The 21,411-nt window shown below is 37.8% G+C and overlaps 1 protein-coding gene across 1 annotated transcript in view; it reads right to left on the bottom strand.

Moving 5' to 3' along the window:
- Window positions 1-614: 614 nt before the first annotated feature.
- LOC121424081 (telomerase protein component 1-like) overlaps window positions 615-21,411 on the bottom strand; it is a 42,966-nt gene continuing 22,169 nt past the window's right edge. Inside the window, exons 8-24 of the mRNA XM_041619666.1 lie at window positions 20,644-20,736; window positions 19,466-19,659; window positions 18,679-18,790; window positions 18,116-18,223; window positions 17,271-17,444; window positions 15,710-15,897; window positions 14,771-14,946; window positions 13,750-13,915; window positions 12,745-12,850; window positions 11,390-11,518; window positions 9,850-9,974; window positions 9,117-9,249; window positions 7,268-7,384; window positions 6,425-6,568; window positions 4,752-4,832; window positions 3,096-3,254; window positions 615-1,584 (exon numbers count right to left, since the gene is read on the bottom strand). Coding sequence (XP_041475600.1) covers window positions 1,378-1,584; window positions 3,096-3,254; window positions 4,752-4,832; window positions 6,425-6,568; window positions 7,268-7,384; window positions 9,117-9,249; window positions 9,850-9,974; window positions 11,390-11,518; window positions 12,745-12,850; window positions 13,750-13,915; window positions 14,771-14,946; window positions 15,710-15,897; window positions 17,271-17,444; window positions 18,116-18,223; window positions 18,679-18,790; window positions 19,466-19,659; window positions 20,644-20,736 — 2,412 coding nt within the window. The 3' untranslated portion in view covers window positions 615-1,377. The remainder of the gene's footprint in view (window positions 1,585-3,095; window positions 3,255-4,751; window positions 4,833-6,424; window positions 6,569-7,267; window positions 7,385-9,116; window positions 9,250-9,849; window positions 9,975-11,389; window positions 11,519-12,744; window positions 12,851-13,749; window positions 13,916-14,770; window positions 14,947-15,709; window positions 15,898-17,270; window positions 17,445-18,115; window positions 18,224-18,678; window positions 18,791-19,465; window positions 19,660-20,643; window positions 20,737-21,411) is intronic.

The following is a 21,411-nucleotide window of genomic DNA, read 5'->3' as shown; positions in this document are numbered from 1 at the left end:
TGTTTGAAAAAATTTCAAAGAACCTAGGATGCAAGGCCTTTGCATTAGTCTCCAGGGCTCCATAATATAAAGGTTTACCATGGATTGCAAATATGAAAGAACTGCACTGATTGGTCCCTGGTCAGTATTTTAAATCAAATGCATGTGTAACATTGATATTGATTGGTCAGTTCATTTAGCCATTGAACACTAATCTTTGTGTCATGGAGCCCTGAATTGACATTAGCTTGTTCCATTGCATTGTGTTGCGTTTGCCTGCCTTCGGGCCATTCGCAGCTGAACACAAGCCCAAAGTGCAGAGGTGTGAGCCAGGCTTGAGAACATAACGTAATGAATTACTTCAGAATATCAATAGCTCGCTTACTTCCCTAGGAAAAGCTATGTATTATAGCCATCAATATTTTCACATGTTCAATCCTGGCTACTGAGTTGTTATGTCACAACGATTCTTCCAGAATAGATTTTTGACATTCCTTCATAACAAAGGAATTCATGCTCACACACATGTATCACTCTATTTCTTCTTCTTCTCTCTCTCTTAATATAAACATACATATCAAATGCCCCTTCCTAATGAAAGACAGAAATGTACAAAAAAAATAACACAAGTAGTGTACTAATGAAGCTGTATCTTGTATTTCTTTTCCAGTATATTTTCTGGGCCAATCAGATCTGAGAATTTCAGTAGCTTATAACAGCCAGGAAAAATCACTGATTATTTTTTTTAATGAAAAGCTCCCCAGACGAACGGAGGGCAACAATTGCACAATGCTTTATTCCTTCAAATATAAATAAAGAGAATTACAAGTGGGGTCTTACTCTTTGTCTGGGTAAGGTATAGTGTTAACCTCATGGGTAGGTTACTTTTCAAAAGTCTGTGGCGTGCATTTTGGCAGGAATCCCACATAAAAAGGCACTTTGCATCTTTTCATAGCTACTTTATTGCATTTCCCATCATTATGTCAATGATGAAGTTTGAAAATGGGTATTGAAAAGCAGTTTGCAGGATTCCTGCGAAACAGACAGGGATCTTTCTTTTGTATTTGCTGATATGGGTCCTGTTTGAACAGTGCCCATGGGAATGGCAGAATTCAGTGGTCACTTCAAATTTGTCTAGTCTACGCAATTACCAAAGACATTCCGTAGACAGGGAAGTGGGCGACCAAAGAAGACATGGAAGAAGCAAGTGGTGGAGGAGGGTTGGGTTGAGGGAGGAGGATGCACCGAACGGAGTAAGATGGAGGGAAGGGGTGAGGGTGATCGCTGTGGGTGCGAGTCCAGCCGCTCCCTGAGTCGGGAACGGATCCCGTTTAAAACCTGGATGACCAAGTGGATGCCACACACAAGGAAATTCTCTTTGAGTACTTGAATATATCATTAGTAATCTCCATCACTTGAATCTGAATACTCTGAATCATTATCTCCAATAATGAGTCCACGGTCTTCAGCGGCTTCGTTACCGTTTTCTGCGTTTCTTCGGTTCTTGGCTTCTTCTGCTTCGACCTGTCTTGCTACGTAGACATACCTGGGTTCCTTCAGGCAGTTCCGACATCGCTGAGTCCGCGGGTGGTGGTATCCAAATACCTGTAGGAAAGGTTAAACAAAATTTAAGAACAAGAGACTTCAATGGTTTTGCACCAAAATATTTACAGGACCTTGTCATGCCTTATACACCAGATCATAGCCGGAGATCATTACACCAGCTTCTTCAAAGGATCCCCAAAACATGAGAAGCCTATGGAGAGCAAGCTTTCATTGCTGCAGCACCTTTCCTTAGGAAAAATTTATCATTTGATTTAAGAATCATATCATCGATGAAGACTTTCGAAACTTTACTGGAGAATTATCTTTTGTAAAAGCATCAGTTCTTGGCACTAAGACACTCATTCAAAATCTCTTATTCTTTATTTTTTTCTTGTGAGCCTTGTAATAGAACATTTTTAATAAGATGGTGCCATATAACTGCCTCTTATCATTAATATCAGTACTGCACGGCATCTGGGAAACATTTTACGAACATTTTTGTCAGATGAGATGTCATATCTGACAACTTTTCTTAAGTGATTGGCTCAGAAGCACTGTTACTATGGAAATTGTCAGATAAAACAAGAAAAGTCCTTTCATAAAAGGCAACCCAGGGGAGCATTTCAAAAACTTTTTCTTCTGACAAGTTGTCAGGTCTGACAATATTCCTTAGCCACTGCTACCATAGTAACTGTCGGATAAAAGTACTTTCATGAAATGCACCCCTGATCTCTTCCACACCGGCCCACTACAGGAAAGCCAGTCCATACAACGGTTACATCTATTGAGAAATAAAATGGGGCTCATTTTGTAGGTTAGAACTTTGGTAAATTAATCACTATGGCAATTACAGTGAAAACCTCAATTTTGATTGGCTGCTATTTGCTGCAGGGATTAAATAATCTTTACTTAGTGAAGGAGTTGATGACTGGCACTCCAAAAAAGTGTTAATATAACCAAGGGTCAACTAAAACTATGGCTATGAGAATACCAACAACGGGCAGTATTCCGAGCTCAGGATTAAAGTTGTGGTTTAACTATAGGCAGCTAGCTATGACATAGCTGTCAAACAGTACAAAGACATTTCATCGGCTCATTCAAAATTGATATAATTGTCTGGGAAACAATTACTAAAATATAAGTCATCACTATTGGAGAGAAAACACTTGGCATAAAAAACAAGGGCCCATATTCTGAAGTAGGGTTTAACTAAAAGTTGTGGTTTAAGTATGGATAGCCAATTTTCCATAAACACTAGAGATATATTTCAGCTCATTTGGCTCTCAAATCATTTTCAATTGTCTAAATAATATAAATAGTATAAATAGATTATTGTCTTCACCATCGATGAATCAAAAAAGAGCACAGTAAACATAAGAATCATACAACTTAATACAAATTTTGATACTTTTGGCTTCCCATAATTTTAGCACAGAGTTAGACCATGGTCTAAGTTAAACCCGAGTTCAGAATACGGGCCATAGAGTGTAATCTGTACCATGAGATAGTCCATGGTCTGAGTTAAACTCAACTTCGGAATACGGGCCCTGGAGTTCATAGATATGACTTACCTCTTCACAGACATCTTGCCACTTGATAAACCAGTGATAGGCCTCCCGATAGCTCCGTCTATCTTCATACATGATGCCAATATTGAGATAGAGTCGACTGGTTAGAACGCAGAACTCACCATAAGCCTGAAGACAAAGGTCTAAAGCCTCCATGTACAACTGAAACGGAATAAGAAAAAGTGATATCATTCTTCACAGCAATAGTCGCATCTAATTGCAATTATCTTCTTTTTCTTCAAACTTGACTGCCCAAAAACCTTTGGAAATAGGAAATTGTGTTGCTAAATAAATGGTTTCATCTAGAATGCTATTATTATATGTACCTTAAGGCCTGGTCACACCGCCCGAGCGTTGTTGGAGCGGTCATGGAGCGGACAGAAAAAATCATCACCGCTCGCTACCGTTTAACCAAAGTTGGCCTCCGTTAAGTCAACGCCGCATACGGTCGGCCGCCACTGATGGTCCCTCCTATTGCTCAGAAAGTTTTGAGCTGCTCAAAATATTGCGAGCGGTGAGGAGCGGGCAATTTTCCGCTCCAGCAAAGTTGACTACCGCTCTAACAACGCCCAGTCAAAGTTTGGCACCGCTAGACGAAAGTTCGTGAATGCTTGGGTCCGCTAGGCCAGCGCAGAAATCTTGAATGCTGGACAACCGCTGCTTCGCCAGCGTTGCCCGACCGGTGATTAAATGGTTCACAAACTTTGGTGGCACGGTTGTAAGCATTTTCCGAGCGGACACGGGATTGCTGGAACGGTGCTGGGAGTTACAGTAGCGACCCATTGCGGTGATGAACCTTGGTTTAGTGTTGGTATGGAGGTGTCGGAGCGGTACCAGAATTTGGCTATAAATACGGGGAGACCGCGCAGACATGGGGGAACTGACCATACACTATCTTTGTCATCATTGTGATCATTGTGTTAAACCCCGTCGAGCCGAGGCCCGCATGCACAGAACTCCACTCTATCAACGCTCGCCACCGTTAAACCAACGCTAAAGCTACGCTGGCTTCAGCGGTGCACCGCTAAGGCAACGCCCATGTTTTCAATTTTTTCCCCAATTTTGTGAGCGGTGACGAGCGTTGTCGAAATTCGACCCTCTCTCCCTACCGCTCCACGACCGCTCCAACAACGCTCGGGCGGTGTGACCGGGCCTTTAAAGAAAACGCGTGCAATGTTCAGCGCACAATTTGACACTGCTGATGTAGAATAAGTCATATCTTATGGAGAAAATTCTTCTTCTACTGACGATATCATTTGAATAAGTAAACAAAGGACACTGCTGATGTAGAATGTGTAATATCTTATGGAGAAAATTATTCTACTTCTACTGACGATATCATTTGAATAAGTAAACAAAGGACACTGCTGATGTAGAATGTGTAATATCTTATGGAGAAAATTTTTCTACTTCTACTGACGATATCATTTGAATAAGTAAACGAAGGAGAGTTTGTCATATTGACATATGAAATCTCCTCATGGTGCTGCAACAAGATGAGAAAAGTATGACAAAATTAAGAGCAAAAGTATTTAATGTTATTGAAATACACACACACAATCATGAGGCCTTTGAAATATCTTTACAAACGGTTGTCGAACGTGGATATCTTTAAAGCAAAGACCATTTTTTCACATCCTATCTGAGGAGTCTACTCACATCAACTTGCTCTTGACACCCTCTCTCTTCGAGGACACCTTTGGTCATTGTCGCATCCGCAAGATGACCATCAGAACCAAGCTGTGGAAAAAAGGGAAAAAGGTCAAGTTAAATGAAGTTTTAATAGATAAGGCTATTCTAAAGAGGGGGGTGCAGTATGCACCTAAATAGCTTATTAACCCTTCCAAAAAAAGGGGGGGTAATAAACATTAAAGTGCACAACAGGGCAAAACTTTGAATAATTAGTCATGAGTGAGCAACAATTTTGACATCTTAAAAATGAAAATCTAATCTGTGATAGATTTTGAATTCATTTACTTTTTCATTTCTTCATAGGGAAAATTTTGTGGGTGCAGAACCCCCCGCCCTGGCAGAGAAGTATGGTTGGAGAAGCGCTCTTGGTCACGTCAATTGGATGGTAATGGGAAAGGGAAAGTGAAGTGACCAATACACTGCATGGTCTCTAAATGACTGTACAGTGCGTCCCAGAAAAAACGAAACCGAGATTTAGTGATAATTTATCATAACTTAATCATAAATAAAATAGACAAATGACCTACCGATGTAAAGTGAGCAAAAACAATTAAAAGAAAGGATGCCAAAAACTCATTTGGCGGGGGTATCTAAATTTCAAAAGGAAAGTCACATGACTAAAAAGTTCAATATCTGCTCTTTTATTTGATACCTTAATCACAAAAAATGGTCAAGTAAAAAAGTTATGATCCCTCGAAACAATGCTTGTATTTCCATAATTTCAGTAAATAAACATGTTTCTACCAGTTTCCCACAGAAGCTATCGCACGGTAACAAAAGAGATAATGCATGGCTGATCGTCAACAAAACGGAGCGTCGAGTGAGTTTGAACGCTAGCCTGTAAAACCTCTTCATTTTATGAAATTATTGAAATTCAAGCCTTATTTCAAATAACCAGAACTTTGTTATTCCTTGACCATTTTCTGTAATTGAGGTATCAAATTAAAGAGCAGATATTGAACTTTTTAACAATGTGGTTTTCTTTTTAAAACCCAGATTCGACCCGCCAAGTGACTTTTGGAATCCCCTTTTCAAATTGTTTTTGCTCACTCATGCGTAAATGAGAAATAATTTAAGTTATTCCAGATGAAAGAGGAGATTCTAAGCTTTAAAATAGTAGGTCATTTGTCTATTGTATTTGTGATTAAGTTATGTTAATCATCGATAAATCTCGGTTTCGTTTTTTGTGGGACGCACTGTATATTACAAATAGCTAATCTAAATACATGTATCTCTATTAACTAAACAGCAATATGTCAGCATAATGAGATAACTGTATCATTCGATTTTGATAACATATCTCGCCATGTTGACATACACGTATAACTTTTCATAAGTCAACTTGGCAAGATAAATATCTCGCCATGTCAACATGCAAGATTTAATTTGTCAACTTGGGCAGATAACATATCTTACCATGTCAAATTGGCAAGATAACAAATCTCGTCATGTTGACATCATCTGGCTATTATTCGACATTGCAAGATAAAATAACTTGCCATGTTAACATAATGACGCTCTTAAGTTGACGTGATAAGATAAAATATCTCGCTACGTGATCAAGTTAATGGCACTTTGAATGCTTGTATCAGATATTTTTCAGGAGTAGGTAAATGAATGGAACTCCTTGGTATCCTCACCTCTTTGAAGATGTCTATGGCCTTTGCAACGTTGACCTTTGCCTCTGCGATGGCTTCAACCGGGCTCAGGGCATTGTCTCCACCACACTCCATCCACGCTTGAAGGTTGAACGCCAGCTGGATCAAGGTTCGACCATGCTTGTACTACACACCAAGAAAATGGGAGTCAGTAAATCCATGTACATGTAAACCTCTACCAAATATGCTATGATCATGCTCTGCACTACAGAATCAGAAAATACACAAGGGAGTCAACAAAGGTACGAACAGACCTCTACCAAATTGGCCACACAGCACCTTGGACAAATAATTTCTTTTAGCAATACAGCTCACTAAAGTCACATTTCATACAAGAACAGTTGTATATTTCAAGCTACAGACCAACATTCCTTGGAATCTGTAAGACACATGACTCGACTTCACATTAAGAAGTTCAACTTGTCTTGATCCTTTTAAAAGATTATTTGATTATTCCATGTTTTCTGGTAATGATGTAGATTAAGTTAATAAACTCTGGGTACTATGAACTTGATTCTAATGCTTACTGACATTAATGAGAATCCTTCCCCTTCTTGTCCATCTTCTCTCCCTTATCTCTCCCTCCTCACCCTTGTTCAGCTATCTCTCGCTTTCCTTCTCCCCTTCGTTATTATTCTCCTCTCCTCTCTCCTCTCCTTCCTCTTCTCCTTTCCCCTCTTCCACTCCTTTTTTCCTTTATATTCCTCCTCCCTTCCTCCTCTTCTGTCCTCTCCCAACCACTCCCCCTTTCTCCTCTTTTTCTTGTTTACTTCCTTAGCATGTCAAACGGTTCAAAGACAAATACTCGGTAAAATATCAACAAACCTTGTGGACCTCTCCTTCTAATGTCTCTCTGATGGCGATTGACTTGCGAGCAAAGTTAATAGCCGGTCTGAGTTCCGTTAGCTGGGCGGGATCAACATACTCATATAGCTTCAGTTTCTGGTTAAGACAAAAGGGTTACATATGAAAAGCTTTTAATCAACCGGATACAACCTCATACAGCTATAGTTTCAATTAAAGTAAAATAAAAACTCTGAATTTAAAATAATTGATTAAATTAGGTATGAGTCTGCATGTACTTTTTTGGAACACCTCTGTAAAACCTGCTTACAAAGACCACCCCAAAATCGTTGTGTCGGTGCAAGAACGCACTTAACAACACACTTTTGCACATCACATGGGCGCACAAATGCCTTAGTAACCACCCATAAGTGCATTGCTTAAGGACGTTTCGGCACCAATGCAGAGCACCAAAATGTTTAGCAAAGGGCGTTCTTGCACTGACAGATCGAAATGATGAGGAAATGGTCTGGATGGCAAGTTACTTTGACACAAGTTTCAATGGGATATCCTATTCAAGGGAACCCAAACCTGCGGTCTTTACAGACAGGTGTCATTTCTACACAGGTGGTTGCTAAGAGCAGGTTTAACTGCAATAACATCTATGCTACTTCAGCAGAGCTGCTAACCTTAATTGTACATAAAAAATCCTTTTCTTTATTTCTTTTTATACAATTCAATTCAATTTATTTATTAAACCATCATCAGGTACAAACAATTACATAAATACATACAAATATAGATAATCATACAAATACTAAATATAACAATAAAATGATGGTTTGGTGACCCCGGAGAAAGCAGAGCTTATAAAAAGGGGCCACTAAGTTAAAATGTACACTGAAAATATATACAACAAATAATAATTACACTAAGTACACCGATGCAACAGCCAAAGAAAAAAATAAAGGGGGAGGGGGGACTATCAATGAGATAAAAACAAATAATTGACTGAAAGTTTTTTAAGTACATGTTAATAATCTTCTGATAAGTCTCTCGAACCTAGAAAGAGTTGAACTGGATTTTATGTCAGAAATTATACAATTTTCAAGTTAGCCTAAAATCCTATTTGCCTTTAAAAATTTTGAAAAACACACCTAAAAATCACTCTTCTTACAAGTTTCCAACATCCTGTTTCTGAGGAAAATCCTATTTAGTGTCACATTCCCCTTGAAAATACAACTAAATGGGAAAATTCTACTCACTGGCAGCTTTGATTTGGAATTTTCATTGTGTACAGTTTTGAGAGGAATTAAGTAGCTAGAGCAATATTATCATAGCTTCAAATTGAATTCACTGCCCCGAGAATTGAACCCACGTCCCTCAGGTTGAAAGACGATAGTCTTAACCACTAGATTAAGACGCCCCCATATGGTCAATAAAGGCATCAACCCAATCTTCGGCCTAATTCTCAGTCCAGACATTTTGCAGGATCACATCAAAGTATATTCTTATCTCTGGTAAATTCGGATGTTGTTTGAAGGTATGCATGGTGGCATGTACAATTGCCGATGTGGTTTACGGTACACCATGTGGAGTGTGAAGACGGACAGTCAACCTGTCCGAAACGTTGAGTCTCTCTACTACTCATCATCTCTACTCGCCGACTCAAGCCAGGATCTCCTCATCAACTCTACTACTCAAGCTGTTCTCACTCAACATTCCTTCTGGTTTACAGTCCTTTTCAGGACTATTTTCAAGAAAGAATACTCTAATCTCAAATCTCCACTTTCTTGCCTATCCACTTCTTCTTTTCTTCTATCCACTGTTTCTATAACACTCCACATGGTGCTCTGGTAAATTGTTTTAAAAGATACAAATCAGACCTTACCTCATCATATACTGTACATGCTAGATGATAAAGCTCCACCATGCGCTCAGGTCTTGCTCCTAGCTCTGATAGTTCTATCTCCATTGCCTTCTCAAGCAGCGTTAAGGCTTGCATGTGCTTACCGGACTGGTTGCTATGGGATCAATGGAAAATCAGAAGTGTTAACTCGACCAATATGACAACAATAATCATGATCCCACAGTGAGCAAATTCCCACTTTCTCTCCTTTTTTATAGTCATTTTCTCTCCTTTGTATAGCTCTTTTAATAAAAAAATATATATTGCTATAAAACTGCAAAATTTGTCCATTAAGATTTTTCCATAGATATGTTACATGAAATGGCTACAAAACAGTAAATTTTATCAATGTTGCACAGCTATGCTCACTTTGTCTTGGACTCATGGTTAGTGTAGAAATTCACATTTTACTTATACTATCAAAATATATTTCATCTTTGAAGTATATCACTTAATCCTAATGGAGTTTTGTGAAAATACTTTGAGATCCTTCTCATTTTATTATTTTTTATGAAGTCAAAATTAACATCAAGAAATTGAAACCATTTGCAATATAAACACATTTATTCATTGAAAACAGATTTGAGAACAGATATTCATACCCATTTCATACATATTTTTTTTAATCAACTCTGAACAAATAAATAATTCAATTCTATGTCATGAAATTGGGACCCTGGAAGGACAGTTCCAAGTAGTAGTATAAGTGACTTACATGACCCTGGAAACATGTTCGTATCTTCTGGCAATGTCTTCCCTTGAATCATGCTCATCAGCAAACTTCTGCATTGATTCTTTGTACTTCTCAAGCATTTTATCCTGCCACTCTGCACCAAAGCCCTAAAACATACATCACAAGATATATATTCATTTAATGATAATGATAATAGTACACTGGTGTTAATATAGCGCACAATCCTCTAAAACTGCTCTATGCGCTACATACGGCTCTCAAAATTTACACTACAACAAAAATGGAGGTTTTTAAACGTCTTGTTTATACAATTCTACAGAAGTTCTAGACTGGAGATGAGCAAGCAAACTGTTCCAAATTTGGGACCACAAAAAATCAAAACTACTTTCCCGCCTTTTTGAAACAATTCTTGGAATGTGTAAAATTAAAGTGTTTTCATTAGAACGAAGTCTGAAAGGTTATAAATAAAATAAATAAATGCAATACAAACCTATGTATATGCTCTGTATTACCATGCAATTTTGTATTTTAGTAAAAGTACTACTAATAAAACTTGTAATTAAGAAAATTATTCATATTTGCATTTTAGCGCTTTACGTAGGTTTACATAAAATACTTAAAATATGTTCCTGTATATACCGTAGTTACTATGTGCATATACTCAACTGCACTTTAATACTTGGTATCATGTTATCACTCAGGCTGTTGGCACTAAAGTGTCAAGGAAAATAATAGAAAACATAGATCACACATTAAAGAAATAGGACATCAAGTGTTTCTTGAAAGTAGGGGTACTGATAATTTCAAGAATACTTTTTGGTATGTTGTTCCAAGTATTGGGTGCTGCTATTCCAAAGCGTTTGACGATAAGTGTGAAGAGGAATCTAGGCTTGACTACTTTTCTTATAACATTTTTAAACAAATTTATTATTACGACCCAATATTTATTTGTTGTAGTTTTATATTGAAACTAAGTTAGGGGCTTGCCTCCTGTACAAGCTTTGCTTTATTCAGCAAGTCCCTCCGTTTTAATTTCAAATTCAAATACAAATGTCATTTCAGATAAATTTATTTACTCAATTGTGTTCTTCAAATTTATTATTATTTATATATACATATTATATTTCGTAGTATTTTCAACCTTGCTTTGTTATGTTCATTATATTATTGTGAAACAGAAATAAATAAATCAAATCAAATCAACATTGGTTTATGGAAAACTATAAAATGAAGAGTTTGAATTAAACCCTTATTTTAAATTGATATCATCAATTAAACTACATTTGATACATTTATAAGAATGCAATGATAATCATACATTCATTTGTGTTTTTGGATGGAAGCACAATTAGTTTTGGAAATGTATTAAAAATCATGGTTTCATAACTTGAAATCCTCATGTCTGGTAATCTCAGTTACTATCTCAAAACTCAAAAGATTTGAGAGCCTCTAAAAAAAGAATGGGCAACACCTGTGGATTGTTTGTACATTGCTGATACTTTCATGACTCATTGACGGGGGCAATCATTTTAAAGTTAAAAGGGGTTTAGGATAAACTTGCCTCTCTCCAGTACTTGAGAAGTACTGTGCTGTAGTCTTCATTGTAGAGATTGTCAAAGACCTCCCAGTCAGTCAAGAACTTCTGCAGCCTGTTCTTGTCCTGGATGGCCAGCAGATGAATGGGAAGTTCCTACATTACAACAGAAAATCAGAACATAGAAAATTATACAAATAATGCACGTAAGTGCGTGCATGTAGGGCCAAATAATGAACGACGTGCATGAAGAGCCAATGGATATACCGCACCAAGGTCTGCAGGACCGAGTGCAGTATATCCATTTGGCGAGTCAAGCACAGAGTTCATTATTTAGGTCCTCTATACACAAGAATGTGTGCATTGTTTTTTTTGTACGACCCCCCTTCTCCCATGTTACCGAGTTGCCTGAATGCTAAATTTGATCTAAATTCTAGATATATCCAGATCTCGCGCTATCCTGCACCCTGACGTCAGAGTGCAGGAATAGTACTTTTGGTATGACGTCAGAGTGCTGGATCATGCATTTTGGATGTAATAGCGCAATTCGCTGAATATCATGTGATCCGATTTGGACCAATCAAATAACAGAACATTCTTGGGAGTTGTATAAACTAGACTAGACACTTGGTCAAGAATCAGTTCAACATGGATTAGTGCTCTTGAGGAGTAAATATAGCGACATTGCAAGAAACTTGCAATCAATAGCAAGTCTATTTTCGGTAGCAACATCATTTCATAAGTCTTGGAAATAATCATAAATTTGTAATTGCTAGCTGGTCGCTTCTTGCAAGCAGGATTGTAATCTGATTTGCTACAGATAAATCTATTTATTGTATATTTGCAGCAGAATAAATATTTTTTTTTGCAATATATTTTTTTCCCCATAGACTTTCAACAATCAGCAAACAGTACGAAAATTTGTGGAGTCTATTCAAGGTTATAAAATTTGAATTGCAATCTGACAAAGTTTGGAATATATAGCTTTTACTGCATGGAACTCTGCCAGTTAGGTCTGTTTGTAAAAGTGAAAAAGGTATGAAGAGAAAATGGAACAGAGCATAAGTAACTTTAAAACAAAATCGGTTATATAGGAAGCTCTACTAGAAATAGCCTGTGATTTTCATTGACTTTAAATGTTATAAGCTACTGAAAATCCTCGTATCTGATTGGCTAAGAGCGAAAAAGTCAGTAAAAATCACTGCCCAGGGGGCCCTTTCATAAATCTGTTTGCAAGTTTAAGAATGACTGGTGATCCTTCTTGTGGTAAAATGACATTCACTGTTCAATGTCAATTGGTGATTATTGAGCACTTAAGAAAGGGTCACAAGTTGTTCTTAAAGTCGCTCTAACTTACGCGCAAGGTGTTCATGAATGCTTACCTCGACCTTCCTTTCGACCGATTTAACATCAGTGAAGAAGTCTGCAAGTCTTTTGTGCCACCATGTCCTGTCGTATACTCGTGCGGCTGTTGTGTTGTCAAAGTACCTTTAGAAGGCAAACACAAAAGAACCAACATTATAGAAAGATAACAACGACAATAGTTCTAAAATTTTATGCATTTTATGTGTTTAATGCATTACTGATACTGGAAATTAATCTATAGAGTATTTGATTCTACTTCACTCGTATTCCTAAGGAAGTGACAGAGAAAATAACTAGGTTTTTTCAATTCAATCATACAAATGTGTATTGTTTTAACTTTCATGTGCGAAGGGTTAACAATGACTAAAGGCTCCATGACACTGAACATGCTCCAGAATCTACCTCCTCCCCCTTGGTGGATATTTGTAAAGTTATATTCAACTTTATGGACTCTTTCATACCAAACATGCACTGTATCATGGAAACTGGATAAACTTTGGGATCCAGACTCAGTATAAAATTGATCAGAGACTGCATTTGAACTATTGGACGCTTTTCAAACATCTAGCTTTCAATTAACCTTATTTAATTATTACAAATCATCATAAAATCACGAGTAATAATAATTCTCACACTCATAGAAATATAAAAAAGAATAAAAAAATGTTGAGGAGCCTGCAAGAAATTTACAATTGTCTATCCATAAGGTATGCCATAAACAAAATAGAAAAATAATTCACACATTTCTAAGCAGACATGTATGTATGTACTTTTTTTTAGCTTTGTTTTCTATGTTAACATATTGTATGTTCAGGGTCTGCATTTGTAAGACTTTGTTTTCCCAGCAGATCCTAACTCTCATAAAATGTCTCAATCAGAAATGTTGCGCCTACATTTTATTTGTCTTTGTATTTTTTTATCTATATGATTTTCGTTGACCGTATTCTTTATGATGAATGAAATTTAATTGAACTGACTAGTTTTTGTAATTAGTTTACGGATATAAAGTGGACACCACATACTTCTTTCTGACTGCCTTGCTGAGTGCTCTGTGGTAAAAATCCAGCCTGCCTTCTCCGCTATCACCGAACGGCCTGATGAACGGTTTCAGTGCTCTGTATACCACGGCCCACTTGGCTGCGGGGAGCGGAGAAGCATCTTTGTTGGCCTTCTCTTTCTCTCCACGATCTGCTCCCCACAAAAAAATCAAATAGATATTGGTTATAAGATTAAAACATGTAACAGTCATAATGAATTCTCAGTAGGCCTACAATGGATAGAGCATATGAAATACGTATGCAATGAGTACAGAACGGAATAAAAACATTTTCCAATGGATGGCAATATTTTTACGTTTTACATTCTGGTGCAGCTCAAAACTTTTTGCGCTGATAAAATCACAGTGGATGGATGCTCCATGGATAGCGCGTATGAAACACGTATACAATGAGTACACAACGGATGGAAAGCGTTTTTAAATGGATGGCACGAATTCTTTTACATTTTACATCCTCTTTGCATCCGTAAAGTGCGGTGGGATCGGGCCTCTAACTGGAAACAGCCAACAAAGCATCCTGCCAATGATGTAAACTGAAATACAGGGCACATGATCTCAGCCAATCAAAACCAAGGATTTCGGTAGTTTATAACAGCAATGAGAGAAAAATAAAAAAAGTAATCACATTAGGAAAGACCCCTTGAACTGCATATGCAGTCAGTCTGCAAGCCCCTGTGTTAATGAGCAAATGAGCAAGATTTATCCAAGTCCTCTCATGGCTGAATTCATGTCCCTTCAAAATCTCGTGAATTGTGAGACTTTCTTTCTCAAAGATTTAACCACTTTCTCCATGAGTAATATTGATTATTTTTGTACCATGGGAAAGAGTAAACGTTACTCTTTTATACTGATCATTTCTTTTGAATAAAATATTTTGATAAATAAGTGAATTGCAGGCATGGAAAGATTTCAGTAGTTTATTACAGCTGTGAGAGAGAAAAAAAATCACTTTATGGAAGACCCTTTGGTCCGTTCAGATGACTCACCTTTGTTATTGTCCTCATCCTTATCTGCAGGCATGAGATTATCTTCATCTCCAAGGATTAGAAGGAGCTCTGTCTCCAGGAGACCCGTAGCGGAGCATTCCAGGAGGCAGAGGGTAGCGACGAGGAGCATGCCTCCATTCTCCTCCTCAAAGCGAGTAAACACCTGCTCTAGTAACCTGTAGAGAGGTGTGGAAGTCGGAATCGACCCGTTAGAGATACTATTCTTCATAGCTCATATGGTGGGAAAACATGTCCCAACATTTCTGGACTGGGACTTGTTTCCTATAGAGTTAAAACTAATGTAAATTTGCCAATATGACTACTACCACAGTAACACGGCTTTGTTGCGAATAATAATCAAGGATCCCAGAGTAGTTTCCATAATGGCAGGAGTTGCAGGTCTTTATTAAACAAGGCCTCCGGAATCACTAAACTTGAAGGTAAGTTTCCTCCTGAAAACCACCCCTGAATAAATTGACAATATCTATCTCAAATCACATTACTTCTCCAAGAAAATCTGTCAATCGCAAAATAATGGCAGGATTTTTGAAGCCCTTTTTGCCTGAGGATACAGAATGCTGCTATCATTACCCCGGCTATGGCTGTACTGCCTACAGGCGCTCTGGCATTCAAGGAATTTCTTCTTTCTTTCTACACCTGGGTTGAGTGCAGCATAATGTGGGTTAATTTCTTGTTGAAAGTTTAACATGCCATGGCTAGGAATCAAACCCATGTCCCTCAGATTGAAAGACGAGTGTCATAAAACAACTAGACCATGACGTCCCACAGTAGGAAATCGTCAACAGTGACAACTAACTCAATCATTACCCAAAGGAAGAAACCCCTCAAGAAAATGCTCCCTGAAGAAAATTTGTCTAGAGAATTTTTTTTTCATGATCAACTTATCACTCTCACAACTCAATTGGCCATTCTACTTACTCTAACAGGCCATCTGCCAAACTGTTGATCTTGTCCGTCACTTTGGCAAACAGACCAAACACCCTGAGCTCTTCACAGGCTACTGACAGCCACAAAGGATTCTGGGAAGATTCCTTAGACAGAAGGCTGGCCATCTGATCCTCTCCTAGCTTCTTGTTGTATTTACCCAACATGTCTGTGACAATTTGCTACCAAAAATAGAAGAAGCAACATGTCATACCTTATTTAGAAGGTTTAAGGTCAAAGATAAGATCAGATAAACACTGGGTGGTATTTTGATAGCCATGGTTTAGCTAAACCAGGGTCCTGTAACACAAAGGTTAGCGATTGATCGTATGCTTGATTTTTACGATTGATTGTACATTGCAGTCAATGGAATGAATCGTAGAAAAATGTTCTATGATCATTGCTAAGTTTTGTGTTACAGGCCCCTGGATTAACTTAAACCACAATTTTATGGAAAGCCACCTGTCAACTCATTTGACAATGATTAAAAATCATTCTTTTACTGCGGCAAAAAGTTGTGAAAAAATAAACTGAGTCATGAAATGGAAAGAATAGAAAAATATAATAAAAAACAATAAATTCTAAAAGTAATTGATACATTACAATTGCCACAAATATGAAAGAAATATTATGAAGCCAGCATTCCATAGAAGTGTCACTTAAAACTCTAGTTTAGACTAGGGTTAAACTTAATTATCAGAATACCGCCCGATGTGTTTTACTGAGTTGATTCCCAACTCTAAGAATATCATATTCATACAAATAAATACTACTCTATGCAAGCACATTCACAAGCAATGCTCTGAAATATGTGCACTTCAGACCTCTTTCTTATTTTGCACAGATAATGACAACCAATTCAATCATAAACTTGTAAATGTTGTATCGTCTGGTACTTCTCAAAGGTATCTAGCAACATCTAATCAAGGTCACACTATCAATGAGTATTCTTTATAAAGCCAAACAAAATACATTCAACAAGGCTTTACCATCACCAACTTATTTTCTTGGTGACTCAATCAGTCTGACCAAGTTATCAATTTCATATTTTTTGTGACCCGCAAGGCAATTCTGGTGGTCCAAAACAATAGAAATCACTAATCTAACAAAATTTTGGTAGGCATAGACTCTCATTTTTGGTTGCCATGGGCCTCCGCTAATGTTGAGCCCTGCACTCAAGATAAAATGAAGCATATATAGATGGAAGCCAGATTGGTTTTCTTTACAGATGAATAACTAGGGATGACAACAAGAGGTGAAACAACATTTTCTTCTGCGACATCTGCTCAGGTCTTAATGTCTCAGAGGGCATAGGATTAGAGTGAGCATTGTAATAGAGTTTTTGGTCTTAAAAGATGTAAAAATAAGGATAGGGTTTGTTTAGTTTTGGAGGTTAGGTTTTGTGTTAGTCGTAACATGCAGATTTTCCATTGGAGCAATAGTCACCGGAGCAATGTCATGGAACCAAACAAGATGTGTGTGTTGGAAGGGGGGGGGGGGGGGGTGGGGAGGAGAGGTAATTTCAAGGAGTCGTTATCTTTCTTTCTGGTCTTACCTGTCTTGCAGACATGTCTAGGGGTGTGACAATGATCTCCTGTGGCTTGATGGCCCTCTCGTGGAGTTCCTTATGTGGCGGGGTATCGTTAATCATGGCTAAGATGACCCTAACCTGAGGGGCTAGCTTTCTAGGTAGCCAACTCAGGACAGATGTGGTCTTGTCATCATCAAACTAAAATGGAAAGAATATCACATATATGTATAAGGTTAAAAATAGTTGTAACAATGTATTGGCCCTCTCCTAGAGTGCCTATGGGGCAGTGTATCTCTAATCATGGCTGGAGCTTTCTGGTTAGCCAACTCAGGACAGCTTTGCTCTTGTCATCATCAAACTCGGATAGAAGGAATATCACATACATATATATGGTTAAATACATGTGTATGGTGAAAAAGTAGTTGCAAGTATATATATTTTTTTTCTTGACAAAACTTGGGGAATGAGAGGACATGGCATCCAAATGAATCAATGTTTTATCTGTATTAATCTCTTGACTACCAAATACTTTAACCCCCATAGATTTTGTACAGGGATTACCAAGTTCCATTAAGCAAGAGGTTAAGGAAACAAACTTTAAAACTGTAATGATCACACAGTATAATAATACCAACATGCTTTAACAGGGCATATCACTGCTGAAGCGTCCCTATGTGCTTAATTGGATATTATTACCCTGGCTTTAGCCCCACAGCCTTTTACAGCACTGTGGCATTTCAAGGAATAAATTCCGGCCAGGGTCGAGTGCAGCACAATGTGGATAATTTTTTGCCAAAGGAAATTACAGCATGGCTGGTGTATCATAAAAGACATCAAGACTTCTTCTAAAGTAGTGTGAATATATATACCTGATTGAGAGCATCGATGATAACGATGAGTGGTTGTGTCTTGGGGTTTGACAGAACTCCGCAGGCTAGCTGACAGCAGGCCTCTAGATTCTTGGGCATGGTGGCTTCCTGAAAATACAAATATTACAAATAATAATAATAAAACAAATAGCTGGACTTATATAGTAGTTTCTACAGAGGATACAAAACACTAATATCACCAGGAAATGGGGGGGGGGGAGGAGGCAGAAAAATTAAGGAGTCCAATGAAGGACAGCCAAAAGGTCAAGCAAAATAAACTTTGCAAACAAAAATCAACAGTCAGATGGTTTAGTGTCAATGGCATAATTTTGTTTGCCACAGTTTTTTACAATTTATTTTTCAGAGGATTTTTTATGGCAAAAGTTTTATTCAACAATTCCCATGTCTTGGTTTTTAGTTGCCATCACTACTTCTTTGTAAAATTCACTTCTGTTAACATGCACTGTCACTCTGGGACATGTGACACCAATGTTCCGGTTTACCTTAGTTTATGACAAACTGCTGTCAAGATTATTTCTACAAGGGACAAGAAAGATACTTACATTGAAAGCTTTGAGCTCCTTGAGAAGCCGTTTGAGGCACAGTTCCAGGGAAGTCGATCCTGGGATAGCTCCTACAAAATGGTAGAAGACATGCCAACCCGTTTCACCTCCACTGAGAAAAGGAAAAAAAAGTAGAGCAAGCCGCACTTTATAACTCATAATGGAGCTGCCAATGACTCCAAGGAATGATAACATTTAATAAAATCTGAGTATATGAATGCTTACATGATGGTAGACAATTCATACCAACATGTACATTTATTACCAATTGACATTATTACTGTTATTTTCCTCAGGGACAACCTGTAAGTGCAAATTAGATTGGTGACTCTGGAAAAATTGCTCCGAGCTTTATTTCGTCTAAGATATAGGCCCGTATTCTGAAGTCAGGTTTAATTTAAACTCAGGTTTAAAGTTGTGGTTATGGAAAGCCAATTGCTACATAAATCACTAATAGTAAACATATCATAATCAGCTCATTTGGCTCTCAAATCATTCATAATTGTCTAACAAGTATAAATAGATGATTGTCTTCACCATCGATGAATCAGGAAAGAGCACAGTGAAAAATTAGAAACATACAACTTAATAAAAATTTTGACACTTTTGGCTTCCCATAATTTTAGACCAGACTTAGACCATGGTTTAAGTTAAACCTGGCTTCAGAATACGGGCCATAGGGTTAGGGTAAGGGTTGCAACAGGATTTTATGATAGTGGAAGGAATCATAGCAGAGCAATTGTCACTGGAACAAATGTCACCGAACCATCAACTTTAGCATACATACCCTGGGATGCGTTTGTTCAAGGCCATTGTCTGCGCTACGTCCGCTGTCCGTGCCATGATGGAGGACTTGCCGGAGCCTGCACCTCCGCTCATCACCAGAGCCCTGTTGTCTCCGCTACTCGTCACGTAGGTCTGGATCTGTTCAAGGATCTCGTTCCTACCCAGCACTGAGCCTCCGCGACTCTTCAGGAATGACTGAAAGGTTGCAGGGAAGATTGAGGTTTATGGTTATTGCTCTAGGGTTACGTCATTTAAAGGGCAAACACCCAGCAGCCTTAATAGCCCCATCTCAAGTCATCAACTACTCACATCTGGCCAGATTCGCTACCCATAATGCAACACTCTGAGCGATGTAGTCTTGTAATATAAACCCGACTGAATGAGAACACACTGATTCATTACTCATTACGTTCATATCACAATAACTGTATCAGCACGTAGCAAAACAGGTTGGTGTTTCATAAAGCTGTTCGTAAAGTTACGCACAACTTTACGCACGGCTATAACATGTTCTTATGTCATAAATCAATTATACAGGGATATCATTTAGCACAAGGATCACCAGTCGTGCGTAAAGTCATTTGTATCTTATGAACAGCTTTATGAAACACCCATCTGGAATCTTTCCTTTCAAAACCATTTTAGTTTCTCTTACAGAAACAAAATTATAGGCATATTCAACCTCGGTATTACTGATAATTATCTTACATGGGATATTCCAAGAATAACCATTTACAACACACAATCAATGAGAGCCAGCACAAAGTGTTAGTTAGTTTGATCCCACATTAAAATATATTTAGCAGCTAAAAATAGGGTCCAAAGGATGCATTTGGCAAACCAATTACCTGGAGCAAAAGCATAAGATTTATCACCATTTTGTACATCCAACCCCATTTTGTTCTCATTTCTTCATACCCCACTTCAAGATCTTTCAAAGTCATGATCATTGGAGATTATTCAAAATCCTCCTTAAATAATTGGAAAACAGAGACAAACAGCAGGTTGGGCTTGTATGGGATTGCCTATTCTCTAATCCAACTTAGTAGTCACATTCAAATCTGGAATATGCAGATTTGCAATCCTGAAAAATGTCAGTGCATGAAATGGTAAGACTAGAAGAACAAGAGTTATGGGTAATACACCTGTATGTCATTTCATCACTATCTTCTTACTTACTTCATGAGCCTCTTTGACTGCTTGGTAAGGGTCAAGATTGGTCTCCAGAAGCGGGTACTGCTCTTCAATTCTTTTCAGGAAAAAGTCATAAACCTGCAAGATGAAAAGAAAAAATATTGAAATTCTTTAATTAATCCAAGTTCAACAAAAAGTGAAGACAGTTTTAGTTACAAAGTAAAATGCAAGTTAATCATGCCACTTTCAATTAATAACCTAGTGTCAAAAGCTAACAGATCAATTTATTGCAGTTGTCACAAAGGCTGGTGGAGTACTTACATGTATACTCAATAAGCCTAGTTGAAATTAAAAATGCAACTTCTGTCTAACACTGCATTTACATGACTTGAAACAAAAAGCTGTTATGTCATGTACAAGACAGAGTAGCTGTTTTGCAATTGCGCATATACATTTTTGCCAAATAGGAGCATCATGGTTGCATTGTGAATCTATTAAAACTGTCCGTTTCTAAAAGTTGAGAACAAGTAACTGTTTCATAATGACTTATAACTATGGTAACTTTGCTATCATTGTATTTACCATGGAAACCTTGATTGCGATTGGCTGCTGAGCCCTGTTACCATGGTAGTTACCATGATGGCAAAGCTACAATAGTTGTGACCCTAACAAGCCCCAGGTTTGAAACACACAATCTAGTAGTTCATATACTAGGATGTTACCAACTACAGCCACGTGCGACTACATTGCCTACGGTTGACTTAACTGTACGATTGTCTTCTACACACTTTGCTGAATTCCATCCAGGTGGGT

Source organism: Lytechinus variegatus, chromosome 11, assembly GCF_018143015.1.
Source record: "Lytechinus variegatus isolate NC3 chromosome 11, Lvar_3.0, whole genome shotgun sequence".
Taxonomy (NCBI): Eukaryota; Metazoa; Echinodermata; class Echinoidea; order Temnopleuroida; family Toxopneustidae; genus Lytechinus; species Lytechinus variegatus.
The sequence above is the reverse complement of the archived record's forward strand: the minus strand, read 5'-3'. Positions and strand labels throughout refer to the sequence as shown.